Raw genomic sequence first — 14087 nt, 5'->3', positions numbered from 1 at the left:
TTGATTGGGGCTTATGCTCAATAAACATTGAAGAATCAAAGCAGGGAATTTTCCATTGTTTCTTAGATTCAAGCCCTGTTCCTTTCCTCTTAACTCCTTGCACGGCACCTCGTGAATACCCTTCTTGTGCCCCCTGCTGAATTGCTTGAAGTGAGTGAAAAGGCTAGCCCAGGTCCTGCCATCCTTTTGACTCCCCAGCTATTTGGCTGCCCTGCCTTCCCCTTCAGGATAACTAGTTTCCCTATTTGGGGAAAGGGATGTTCAACAGCTATGTCTGCGTGTCTCTTCCCCTTACTGTATTCTTTATTTCCCATTGTCTTTTTATTCTCCCTCTTTTCATCCCTGAATAATTGTCATTCCACTAGTCTTTCATTTAATTCATTCACCTCTGTGCTGGTTCTAGGCAGACTTCTCTCTCATTCTCTTCCCTGTGACTTTCCGGTACCTGTCACCTTAGCAGATGTGTCCCTGCTCACCTATTACTGCTTTACTTGCCTAGCAAAAGCATTCACCTACTTACAAAGAGCTGATTGTCTCGGGCTGTAATAGCCTTACACGTTCCCACTTAACTAAGGCAAGTAAGTGTATAGGCAAGGCTCATTGTATTAAATGCTGGCATTGGTTGGTAGGTGTTTGTTGTTCTTGTTGTTTGTGGCCCTGAGATAACTGGTAGGAATTTTGTAGACTAGGAAAATGTGGACTCCCTGTCAGACTAAACAAAAATATCCTAAGTACTAGTTTGGAACGAAGGTAGAAAACTGCACTTCCTTCCATGTGAGTCAACCAGTGGATTCCCAGAATAATACATCTGGCAGCATTGTCTTAGAAAAGACCCAGAATAGAAGGCAGAAACAGAAACCTGTAGTTAACATAGCTTCCGACACCATCCCAGGTCATGGCCCCACATGTCTAGGGATGTCCCAGTACTTACATCAGCCAGGACCGTTACTCTGTTATTACTGAGTATTCATAAATGCTAGAGAATGTGGCCATATTTTCCAGAGCATTGGTTATCTTTGCAAATATCTTTAATGAGCACCAAGCCTCTGCATTAATGAGGGGCAAGAGGAGCATCATTAGCTGTTAATTCAGTGGCAGTTTAATTGCTCTTAAAGCCTGGACAGAGCTTTTTGGACTTCAGGATAGAACTGGCTATATTAATTTTGGTTCCTACAAAGAAAAGTACCAATTCTTTCTTATTTTGGTATATTATAGCTCCTCTCCACCAATCTGCTCATGGCTCTGCATACAGAATGAAACTGCAGGCCACAGACCTCTTTTTCCAGCCACAGTAAAGAAATCGGAGAGGAAAGAGCAGGACAGAGAGAAAAGAGGGTGATCACAAAAGAAAAAGGTGGAAGAAAGAAAGGAAAGGAAATAGAAGTAATTTCAGTTAGGCACAGGCAGAGTATTTAGTTTGGAAATAAAGCCCTCTTTGTTGGGTCCAGATGTGGACGAAGGAAGGTCTTAGAAGCTAGGGAGGGACTGTATAGGCAGGTTAGCTTACCCTCTAAATCCTACAGAAAGCCCAAGAGCCACACAGTGGGGCTGCTGTTCAGAACCACAGTCAACTCTGCTTTTTGAGGTGGTCACTAGTTCTATTTAAAGAGCCAAGCTTCATTGTGTTTGGGGCTTAGCTAGGAGTCATGTGGCTTAGCTCTGATCTCTTTAGCTTTCTACTCCATCGTTTCATTCCCATTTGCTCTCTTTCCAGCCATTTTCCTCTTTTCCTTTCCTTTCTTGCATGCAAACTAAAAAAAACAATAAATCACATGATTTCCTTGTCCTCCTTTTTATCTCCTTTGGTCTGTTTTGTCTGTCTGTCTCTGTCCCCTCCGTGTCTCACTCTCTGCAGAACCTCCACCAGCTTAAACAGATTCAAACCCTGAAGCAGATGAACGAACAGCTCCAGGCTGAGAACAGGGCCCTGACCCGGGTGGTGGCCAGACTCTCAGTGTCCATCGAGTCCTCGGAGCCCCAAGAGCTCTAGCTCTGCCCTTTCCTCTCCACCTCACCTCCCTCCTCCACCACTCCAGGCAGGTTTATTCTTCTGGTTGGTCTGGGAGCTCACTGCACAGCCTTGGGACCTTGGAGCTTCTACATGGGGATACCTAGTAGATACTGGCAGTCTGGGGACAGAAGAGGCCATGAGGAGGAGCACGAAGTGGGATAATAGAAAACCAAGTAAAATGGTGGCATAGACCCAGCAAGACTGGCTGTGTGTTTGAACTGAGTGGCAAGGCCAACACAAAAGCACATTCTCCTAGAAATCAAAAAGAGTTACAGATGGATTTGCACTCAGTTTGTCACTCACACACACACACACACACACACACACACATATACATGCACATACATGCACACATACACACCCCTTTGGTTTGGGTAGGGTTCCTACACTGGTATTGAGATGGCTCTCTAGCGAGCAGTGGCCTACAGAAAGGATCAGGTTTCTGGCCCTCAAAGAGGTGGATTTGGACCCCTATGACTACTGGGATTTCTCTTTAATGGTCTGAGTGTGTGAAGTGTTGCAAAATAAACCAGATTCTTTAACCCGTAAGGGGCCATTGGTAGGGTGGGATAGAACTGGGGGTGCAAATGTCCTAGGACCTCCTTCTACACCCTCTAGCCAATCCCATTCAAGAAGAAATGGACCAGAGTGAAGAATATGATGTACCAGTCAGCTATTCAGTCAGCTCAGCCTTTGTTTTCTTTGCAAGGAAGCACTGAGGTTCTATCTCTTAGTAGGTAGATGGCTCTCAATAAATAGTTCTTGAGAGCAGAGATCACATCTTCCTTGTCTTTATATATCCAGCTGGGGCTAGCATTCATCCCCATTCCAGATCTCTCAGAATTCATCTGTGATCTAGATAAGTAACACCCCTTTTAGGGGCTCATCTTTGCAGAAGAATTGATGTTGATGACCCCCAAAGTAAAAAGCAATAGTTTAGCACAACCTCAGTGACTAGTAAAACTGCAAGCCATGAGGACTCATTTTTTCACATCCCAAGATGACATGATGAGATCCCTACTGCCAAAAACCATCCTAACTCAGAAAAGAGATTTTCATTGTTGTGAGTAATATAATTAGACCTAGTCATGCCCGTTCTTTTACCTTCTTCTATTTGCTTTTGCCTTCAGGGTCAGCGGCTAGCACTAATACCTTTTATGTCTGAAGCACCCAAGTTATCTTAAGGGCTGAGCTAATAATTTGTTGTGAGAGACCATCACAGGTAGAAAGAGACTGGAAGAGAAGTGTGCCCAGCCCAGCCCTGAGCTGCCTTGAGTATTCAAGTACACCCTCCTTGAGTATTCAACTCCCTGCTAAGGCTCCACATAACATGTTAAATGCCAAATTGCAGTAAGCCTCAAGATACTGAGTGCAGTTGACAAGTGTAGATCCCAGGAGAAATGCCAAGTGTTTTCCCCCTTGTGTTTAAGTTGCCACAAGGTAAGGGACAGAGCTAGTTCTCTCATTTCCAGGGGTTGCTCTGTGTACCTGTTAGCTTATACTGGCTCAGACAGTTCTATTCAGAAAGTTCTATTCATATACCAGCACCGTGACTACAGTTTAAAGTTCAGCTTTCTGCTTTCACTACACTGCTAAAAGTTAATTTCATTTAACAAACATTTCTGTTATATCCAGTGCACCCTGCTAGACCCAGGTGGCTATATAAAGACAAGCAAGATATGATCCCTGCTCTCAAGAACTATTTACTGACAGCCATTTACCTACCAAGAGATAGTACTTATAGAAGAAGCTGCTACTTAGAACCATTGAGGGCAACACATCCCCGTTGTTAACCATGGGCCCAACTCTTCCAGACCACAGCGTCACTCACTACTCAGTAGCCATACTGAGAAAAGTTGTCATGGAGGAGAAGACAAATTGGTAAAGTGATAACCTGATTTGTTGACATTTACTTCCCTTCTCCATGCTCTCTGTGGGCCATAGGTCTAAGAGATAGAAGTCATGGTTAAGTAGGTTTAGTTTTGGAAGGGACCTTAGGAATCACTTAGTCCAACCCCTTCATTTTACTGATGAAGAAACTGAATCCCAAGATGGTTAGACTTGCCCAGGATCACACCACTAGTAAGTGGTCGAGGTGGGATTCAATTCCAGATCTTCCTGACTCCCAGGTCCAGTACTGTACGTTGCTTCCACACTGCCTCAAGTCAACCCCTGTAGGGAACTTCTGTCTTCTGAGCACTTTAAGAGATGTGGGAGGGGACAGGAACAGTTCAGGGATGGGGAATGAAGGCCACATTCCCTGTAATTGTCCCATCTCTTAACTTTGCAGCAAATAATACCTGGAATGTTTTCCCTTTAACTTGCTCCTAGGCAGGAGCTTGTGACAGTACTTGAAAAAAAAATATATTTTTACTATTTTTTCCTTTGCCTTAGATAATCTTCATACAAATATCCAAATAAATATTTAAAAAGCATTGCTTTTCCCTCCTGTCTCTCAAAAATGAAATTGGGGGAGACCAAGGGGCCACATTTGTTTCTCCATTCCTGGATTCTAGTTCTTGTACTTAAGCACATCACACCTTTGGATGTCAGTTGTAGTATGTTGCAGCTGGAAAGCAACATAGCTTGGCTCTGTTTGGATGAACAGCTAGCAGTATACTATAGTTCACTGCCATCTGTAACTGCCATCCGTAACATCATGTAGAGTCCCATGATGCAGGGACTTCTTTCAGAGTTGAACTGAGAGTGAGGCTGCAGGGCCCAGACCTTGGAGAACAGCAGAAGGGAAGTCTTAGAGGTACACAGCCACTGTGCAGCCAAGCTAAGGAGCTGGTCGTTTTAGAAGCATGCTTAGAGTGAGAGTCTGAGCACCAACTCTAGCCATTAAAATAATCTGGTCAAGTAGCAAAGGTACAGAAATGAATGGCAGCCAAGTCTGCTCTTAGTTGAGTTTGAACAGAACAGAAGAGGAGGATTGTACTTTTTTAAAAATGTTATTGGAATGAGGGTATTTCATAAAAAATTTCCAAATTCTCAGGCAGTAGCTGACAGCTTTGCTCAAAGAACAACTCACAAATGATGATAATCCCTTAAATCTGTAAAATGTTTCATTTTTTAAAAAACACATTCATATCTATTACCTTATTTGATCCTCTCAGTGTCTTGAGGAACTAGGTAGGATAAAGATTCTTCTCCTCAGGGAACTGAAACGAGTGAAGTGATTCACCCAAATCCCATTGATAGGGAGTGGCAAAGCCAGAATTAAAATGGCCACCACGTCAATCTTAGACCAGAGAGCTCTTTCCTGCATTCCTTGCTGAATAACAGTAACATTAATAGGTGTCATGTTTTTTCTCTACCCTTTTGTTTGCACTTTTCAATATGTTATTTCTTGTTGGTCTTACATCAACTCAGAAATAAGGAGGAAAACTGTCATGTTCCCCATTGTGCAAATGGAGAAACTGAGAACCTAGAAGGAGTAGAGACTTACCAAAGACCATACAGCTGGTCAGTGTGAGAGCCAGTACTAGAACACAGATATGGATCAGACCAGGCCATGTATGAAAGTTAGTATCACCCGCCAGCTGTCTTTTGGAATTAGAAGGTTGATTCGTCCTGGCTATCAGTCATACAATATTACCTAGCTGTAACCTAGGTCTAGGCTTCTGTGCCCTTCATACTGAAAAAGCTGTCTACTCTCACTCAGATTTCTGCTGTGACAACCAAGGCCCACATGTAAATATTTCTAAATATCCCATTAGGGCTCACCATCTCATCATTGTGCCTTGGGACATACACAAGCCAGAGTTTGGAATATTGTTTTTCCATCAAACCCAAGCTAGAGTAACAGTCCTTGTCCTACAGGGACAGGTTCCTCAAGTGCATGAAACTTTGAGCATCAGTCTTCTGAGACCTTGGTATTCCTTGATGACCAGCAGTGGAGAAGAATGAAGAGGCCCTTCGAAGGGATTGCACATGGCTCATACATTCATGGCCAGCTCTCATCTGTGATACCCTTAGATTTCACAGTTAGAAATCAATATGTACCATGTGAATAGATGTCATTTTCCTGAGTCGTCATATCATTGAAGGTTCTCTAACCTCTGATGTCCTGGAATAACAGCTACCATCACCATGTATAGAAAGCCTGCCAGTTACTTTCTCTGTGCTATGTTGTAAAGCCCAGGTACTGACCAGTTTCCCTACCCTATCCTTTCTTTCCTCACCTGTTGCTCTTCATTGTCCTCCCTCCCACTTATTTCTTCATCTCCTTCAGTTGAGATTCTCCTTGTTTCTCCAGGCTGGAGGTGAGCGAATTCATAAAAGGTGTTCAGGTTATCAGTGACTAGAAATGATTCACTAAGTCCATGGAAAACAAAGATAAGAAATAGCTGACAGTTTAGCGTAGTACTTGATGGCACTTTATGTTTGAGCATGACAGAGGCTTATGAGGAGTCAGGGATGATGCATAACTTACAGTTCTCATTTTACAGGTGAAATAAACAGTCTCAGGTTAGGTGCCTATGGTCTTGAACTGAGATCTCCCCAGCCACAAGTCCAGTATCTTTATATACTATATCACACTAAGTCTAAAGTAGAAAATCCAGCCATTGACAGTGTTAGTTCAAATAACCAGACAGGGGTGTCATTTTTGACTTGTCCCTAGGCTCATCAGAGACTGCTAAGAGGCTATACTTCTACTTCTTGGGGGTGGGGGTGGGGGTGGGAGTTTCTTCTCCTGGGGTGACTACTGAGGAGGTGAGACACATGGAGCTCAGGATGCTGGCCTCAGGCTACTTAGGGATGAAAATGGAGGAGGGGATAACACTGAATGCTTAGAAGCTCCAACACTTTTGTTGTCTTTGCAGGTTTTGACAGAACTCAAGTCCGACAACCAGAGGCTGAAAGATGAAAATGGTGCCCTCATCAGAGTTATCAGCAAGCTATCCAAATAGACTAATTCTCTGGAAGGGAAAGCACTTGCTGTCCCCCAGCTCCCATCCCCCTCTGCCTCCATCTTCCAACCAAAAAGAGTCAGTGTTTGTGACTGAAGGACCCCTCCCTATGCCACCACCCCAAATCTTTATTTTTCCTGCACACCCCGGATCTCATCTACTCACATGTTTTAAGGGAGGTTTCATGGAAACATAATGGCAGTAATGAGAGATGGTCTTCTAGGGCAGGGTAGAGTGCCTTTGGAGATGGGCCCCTGGCACTCCCTATTGCTCGACCACTCTGTTCACATTAGACTCAGTCTAGACCTGAAAGATTTACCACCACCACCACCATCACCCATAACCAGCACCATCACAGCAATAGCCTGGTCCATTGGCCCTGTATGTGTTGGGGGGAGGAGGGTGGATCAGTGAAAAGGCTGCCACCTGCTGGCCCAGTGATCCCATTGGGAGTGCCATGTGCCCAGGGAAAACAGCTGGACTTTGATTTAATCACCAGACAACTGTCAGGGGCATGTTTTTATTAGAGTTGGGTGACAGTTGCTTCACAATGAGACTGTTCTCATCCTCCCAGGAAACATCTTTTTGTGATGACTCTATTTCATCTGTCTGATAGCTTTGCAAAAGAACCTCACCCTCACTTCCCCTTGTCCAGTCTTCTCCCTGGGCCCCAGGTGGCCTGGCTTCACTCAGTGTCTTCTTCCTCTCCTTTCCCCTTCCCACTTGACCACCCATCTAAAATCTGTATTGTAGCCTCTGAGCTCCATTGGCCGTAGTGACTTAGCTTTCCCCTGAAGCTGTCAGGGGAAAAGAATTACCCTGTCAGCCAGCAGCACTTAGTCCCTCTCCAAGGGGGTGTCATGTACTAGGCAGGGTGCACACAAGCACCTCACCCATTATTCGGGATGTTATCTGGGCTGTGAAAACCCCACTCCACCTCCATTCCAGGGAGTATTTTTTGTTTCATTTTGTTTTTTTCTCAGCCTTACTGTGTGTCCCTGGTGGGATAATAACCCAACATAAGGAGGCCCAGGGAGAGGGATGCAGGTGAAAGGCAGAGTGGAGACAAGTTGGAAAGAGGCTTCAGTTGTGTTAGTGGAAATCATAACTTGAACATAATGACCAAGAAGACCAAAAGCAACTCATTGTGTTGCTGAGATGAGGGCATGGTGGTCAGCTTAGAGACACAACTGTCTTAAAGATCAGTGGGGCGACTTGAGGCAGAGGCCAAAGGAGACATGGAGTGTCTTCAAGCTATTTACATGAGTTATGATCTCATAGAGTCTTAGAGCTGGGAGGGGCCAAAGGTCATTTAATTCAACCAACCAACTGATGCTTCTGCAACCTCCTGGGCAGAACAGATGATTGAGCATCCTCTGTTTGAACACTTCTAGTGACAGGAAGCTCACTAGAAGAAAGTATGTTCCATTATTAGCTTGCTTGAATTTTTAGGAAGTTCTTTTCTAAATCTAATACTGTGTTCCATCTATTGATGCAACATGCCCCCTGGAGCCATACAATTAAACTAATGCTTCTCCATTACAGTCATTTAAATATTTGAAGACAATTATAATGGACTTCCACCTCCCCAGATGTCTTCTCTATGCCAAATATCCTTCAACTGTTCCTCCTGACAGTTTCCAGGCTCTCCACTCTCCTGGTCACCATCTTATAGGTGTAACGCTCTTGATTGGGTGACCAGTGAAGCATGTAGTAGAACTGTTACCTCCCTTGATCAGGACACTGTCTTTATTAATGCAGCATGAGAGAGCATTAGCTGTTTTAGCAGCTGCATCACACTGTTGGCTCATATTGAGTTTCTGGTCAACTAAAACCACCCCTGGTCTTTTTCACAGACATGACTTTAGGGGTACCATTCTTGGTATATAAAATTCAGTGAGTTTTCATTCAAGTCCAGTGATCACTTTTCTCATGTGTACTGCCTCTGTCCAATCTGAGTCTCCTCTGTTCATCAAGGTAGGTGTCTGAAACACCTCGCAATCAGAAGTGACATTTCAAGGGTGTCACACTTTGTCTTCCTTGCCAAAACTCGGTTTTATAGTCTGCCAAGTGATATGTTGATTCTTTTTCCAGCTATGTGTCAAGGGAAGCTCTTATTCTATGATATTTGGATGGCATTTCAGAGTTGTAAAAATATTCACTTCAGGGTAATGAGTGAAATGAGTTGTACTGTAAGCATTTTCTTAGTAGTATCTCCCTTAGGAGAAAACAATTCAAATTCTTCAAATATCTCTGGCCATCCCTATAGAATGAGGTCAAATAGGGCTGCTTAGATTTTCTTATTTTGGGGCAGTCCCCTTCAGTTGTCATTTCTAGAAACCTCACTCTTGTCTGTTCTGACTGTAGGATATATCTGATTCCCTCTTTGACCTTCTAACTCCTCCTTCCAGCTTCTACCCCAGTTTGTCAAAGAGATCCAGATGTACTTACTTGGTTTTCTGAAGCCACTGACGAATATTCAGCTTTTTATTCAGCTTTTTACTACCAGCTCCAAACACATATGCTTATCTCTGCTATGTTGCTATCCAGGGAGTAAGAGACTATTCACTAAACCTGGGATTGCTGTGAAACAGGGAATACCTGAGTTAGTTTAAAAAAAAAAAAACCAAACAACTTCCTCGTTTGAATGAAAAAACTACCGAATGAAAGTAATCAAAGGAGCCTTACAAGGCTGTGCACTCCACTGCATTGCCTCAGACCCTGGTCACCCTCTTAGTCACCACCGCCACTCTTCCAGAATTGTGGCAGGGTGCCTCTGGATCCTATTGAAGTCTCCACTCAGAAGTGGCAACATTTCAGTCTAGGTCATTTCTTGCTGCAAATTGGACTGCATAGGTGATGTAGATGGCCTCAAAAGGCTCCTTAAGCTGTCACTTGTCAAGTAAATGAAAATTTCAGCAGATACATAGTTCATTGCACAAGGCATGGTGCCAAACAAGGGCCGGGTATGCACAGTCAAGAATGAGAGGGCCTTTGCTAGTCAACAGTTAGTATATTGTAGGAAGAAATGATGTGGAGAAAATATTTTTTTGGATTTTACTAATACTTCCTAAATCCTGCATCCTCATTATCTTGATACATCTCAGGGCGTTGTCTCCCCCCTATCCAATATATCTACCTACTGACTGACCCCCACTAACTTCAGTCAGTTTAGATGAAGCAGGAATCTTGTGTATGAACAGGCTCAAGTCGAGAGATGACCTGGTTTTCAAACCTAGAGTCCTCCCTTGTCTCCTGGACCTCTGCCAGGTTAGTGTTGGTATTATGGTATTGCCAGAATTTTATAAAGTTCTTGTCCCCCAACTCCAGCTAGTGACCACCATGCACAAGCCTTGCAGAAATAGCCCCAACCTAGCACAGATGTGGTCCCTTTGTACCAAGAAATGAAGCAGCATTGAGAGAAAATGAATACATCTCCAGTCTCATAGAAGGGCTTACCCCTGGGGTTTTGTCGTAAACTGCGTAACCTTGGATGTGATATTTCTGGGACTGTTTTCTCATCTGTAAAATGAGGGAGGCTGACTAGATGATCTCACGCACCAAGAGTCTATGACAGTTTTTAGAAGAGTAGAGCATTTTTTTACCCTTACCAGAACTGCTGCTGTTTGTTATTTGGAAAACTCAAGTATAAGTGCATCATTGTTTTCTTCTGAATAGGAGTCTTCAGTGTCAGTGGGTCAGGGCTGACTTGTCAGCCTTGTTGGAAAGTGATTTTAATACTAAGGGTGATTGAATGGTGTTACATTCACTATTCCTCCAAATGGCTCCATAAGGACGTTACAGCCTACAGAGGAGGAAATTGAAGCTTGTGGAGAAATGGGCAGAAAGCAATTTGTGGTGAGGTCTTAATTGGAAATGGGGGTTGCTCTTTGTAGGCCTGGCTCACCGCCTTCCCAATTCCCAAGGCCTCTCGCTTGATTTCTGCTGTTCTTAACTCCAGGTCCACAGTCTAGTTGTATTCTCCAAGCACCAACTTTTTCACAGATGGACCCAAGTTCTACAGCAAAAAGAGAAAAATTTTATTTTGCAGATGCCCCCAGTTTAGATTCCTTAGAATTTCTCTAGAGTCAGGACTGTTTAGTGTGAGAAAGGAGTGACTGAGGTTTTGTTCAAAGCAATTTCCCATGGGAATAGAAAGTCTGTAAAGGAGAACACTGGGTCAGTAAGGATTGGCAAACAGGTAGGTGAGGTCCTGTCTTACTGAGTGCCATCTGTCTTCAGCAAATTGCCCCATGGAATAAGAGATGGAAGTTAATGAGTAGGACTGAAGGTTGGAAGCCCCGTAAGGGAGAGTCACCTGTATAGGCACACCACAGGAGGCAGAAGGAAGACCTAGACAGTGGGATTGAGGATTGCAGCCTCAGTGAGTGGAGGCTGAGGCTGACACTGAAAGGGGAGGTTAGCCATGCAGAATTAAAGCTTCAGCCTGCAGTACAAAATCATCATTCTAGATTTTAATCAACTTTCTTAATGGATATTGACACTTCAGGAACATCAGCCCAACGTTGTGGCTGCTCTTGATCTCCTGCATTCTGATTACTTTGGAAAAACAAAACCAACTTCTTCCTGCAGCCAAGGTACTGTTAGTATCACAGCTATCAACAAGTAGGGCAGTTCTCTAGAGAAAAATTCCAGTAGGAAACCCTGACTGCCCACCTGAGAGGAGCTGCTACCTGTCTTTGAGCGTGGTGGTCAAAGAGTGACCCCTGGACATTCTGCAGGTCACTTAGGATCCATTGCTCCTCCATCCTCAAAAAAGAGCTGCAGATGAAACTGAGTTGAGAAGGCAGAGACTTGGTTTTATAGCTTTTCCATTAAAGATTGTTCTGACTTCTAAGATATTAGAGATTTTAAGATTGTTCTTTTATTAATAATACAAGGGTTTAGAGCTGATGTCAACGCTGTGCAGAGATGTGGGACACTCGGTTGGAGATGTGATCATAGGATACCATTATCTTCAATGGTCCTTATCCCCAGCCCTCCTTATCTTGAGAGCCCCCCTTTTGATCATCTCTTCACCTACTTTGGACCATGGAAATGATGTCATTCAGATTATCTCTTCTCAAATCCTCCCTGATTCCTCCATGAAATCCCTTTTTCCTTTTGCAGTGTCACCTAAGGGTTACATCGGGACCCCCTTATGTCCTTCAGGATCTGCTAGCTCTCCTTTCTCTTCCCCCCATACATTTCCTCCTACTGCAAGCCTTTTTGGAGTTGATGTTCATTTAGGAAAGGAGCTTTTCCAAGAAGGCAGTGAGGTGGAGGATAAACACCACATACTGCCCTCAGCTTCAGGGGTCCCGATGTCCATTAATGAGCTAGGGGCTAAGATATAACCTGTAGGGCTTTTGTTCGGGATATCCCCCTGTCATGTCTAGGAAGGCCACAGAGCTATGATTCCAGATCTTTTTTTTTTTTCAGGGATCAGTACTGATGTGTCTTGGAGTGTCCTTAATTTCCCTTTGACTCTTAGGGCTTGTGGGTAGCCATGGGAAAATAAAGATCATTCTCCAGTTCATCCAGGTTTTGTCCTTAGTAACTCAGCTATTTCTCATTTGGTCGCAGTGTGTCTGGATTCCATTGATATCCTCCAGCTCAGTGAATGGAAATCTGACTGAGGACAGGGTGACATCTTTGTCAGTCACTCGGTGCATACATGCTCCAACAAGGGGATCCCAGGAGCAATTGTCAAGGGGAACCTAGTTGTCTTCAGGGAACTGTGTTCCCTTCAGATATCAGAGGGAGCAGACATCCTGAAGGGTAAGAGGCTATGGCTAGGACCATACATAGGCTGAAGCATTCTGCCATGCAGATTCAAGCCAGACTCCCACTTTTATTAAGGCCTCCTTGTCTCTTCCTCACAAAATAGTAAGCCCAGGAATAGAAATTCTAACTACGCATTTATGGGGGACAGGAAAAGGTCCATAGCTGCTTCTTCACAAGGCACCACTGGGAATGGGTAGAGAAGCCCCTGGATGAGGCCTGAGTGTCTTCTGAGTCCCCAGAACTCCCCTTCTTTAACTGGTGGTCCTAAGGAATGCCCTGATCCCCAGACCAGACTGGAATGGGCTTCCTTCTCCCCCTTCCCATTTTGTCTCACCCTGTTCTCCCCTGAATGATTTGGGGTAGGTTTTGTAGCTTTTCTGCTTTTGTTCCTTCTTCCCTACCTAAATTAGACTGATGGAAATGGCCAGAGTCACTCAGACAGCTGCACTACCTTCCTGCTTGGAGACTAGCACTCTGTCTTCTGCATCTTTGTATCCCTTAACCCTACTTCCACCACTGTTAAAGCACTGGATAGAACCATTTTTTTTTTCAGCTGAATTGTATGGACTAACTTCAGTCAACTGTAAATACACTGGGGGGTGGGGGGGAGGAAAGGGGAGGGTATGTGGGACTCTTGTGACCCGAATGTATTTTTATGCAAATTTGAGTGGCCTTTCAACCCTGAGATGAATGATTTTGTTTTACTGGTTGTCACTATATAGTATTATTATGTGTTTGAAAGTTTGAGATAATAATATTCACATCTATATGATGCCTGTAAACACAACAGTATTTATAAATGAGTAAATAAAACTGTGTTTTAACTTTGCATTCGTATCTGTCCTGGCTCTTGGATTTATAGGATCTTGCACATGGGAAGAATTTCCTGAGTGTTATTTCATTGATTTACCTGCCTCCATTCAGGAACAACTAGGCTACCCCTGACAAATTGGGATAGAAATGAGTGTCACTATTCCATCCATTTTAAAGGATTTTCCCAACCTCAAGAAGAGTCTCAGGCAATTAAAAGGCCAGGAGAGGAAGCTGTGTATGAGAAACACTAAAAGGGAAAATGTTACCAAGACCAGAGTAGCTTAAGGTCTTTCAGGCAGAAGAGGGAAATTATAGCTGGACAGCATGAGGGGAGGTGACAGGGGCAAGGGGGCAGACCAAGCAACTCACTTTCCCAGGCTTACCCAGCAAACTTTTACTACTCTGTTGGTCGTCTGACCACTCTAAAACTTTTACCAGTTTATACTAGTCTCCCAACAATTTAACAAATTGAGCAAGATGATGAATTGCCTACTACCGGTAAAAGACTGCCATGTGCTAGGGACCAGCCCTCTAACCTCAAGCACCTGCTACTCTTTCAT

At 43.9% G+C, this 14087-nt stretch overlaps 1 protein-coding gene across 10 annotated transcripts in view; it reads left to right on the top strand.

Moving 5' to 3' along the window:
• Nucleotides 1–13543, top strand: part of PPP1R12B (protein phosphatase 1 regulatory subunit 12B) — a 262789-nt gene extending 249246 nt beyond the window's left edge. For 7 of the 10 annotated variants that reach the window (XM_072648190.1, XM_072648188.1, XM_072648189.1 and 4 more), the window contains one exon: nt 6841–13543. In XM_072648190.1, the coding sequence (XP_072504291.1) occupies nt 6841–6927 (87 nt within the window). In that variant the 3' untranslated portion in view covers nt 6928–13543. Of the gene's footprint in view, nt 1–1855; nt 4444–6840 lie in introns of those variants that run through there. The other 3 variants (XM_072648193.1, XM_072648192.1, XM_072648187.1) reach the window with 2 other exon arrangements.
• Nucleotides 13544–14087: the final 544 nt, after the last annotated feature.

The sequence above is a fragment of the Notamacropus eugenii genome, chromosome 2, assembly GCF_028372415.1.
Source record: "Notamacropus eugenii isolate mMacEug1 chromosome 2, mMacEug1.pri_v2, whole genome shotgun sequence".
Lineage (NCBI taxonomy): Eukaryota > Metazoa > Chordata > Mammalia > Diprotodontia > Macropodidae > Notamacropus > Notamacropus eugenii.
The sequence above is the reverse complement of the archived record's forward strand: the minus strand, read 5'-3'. Positions and strand labels throughout refer to the sequence as shown.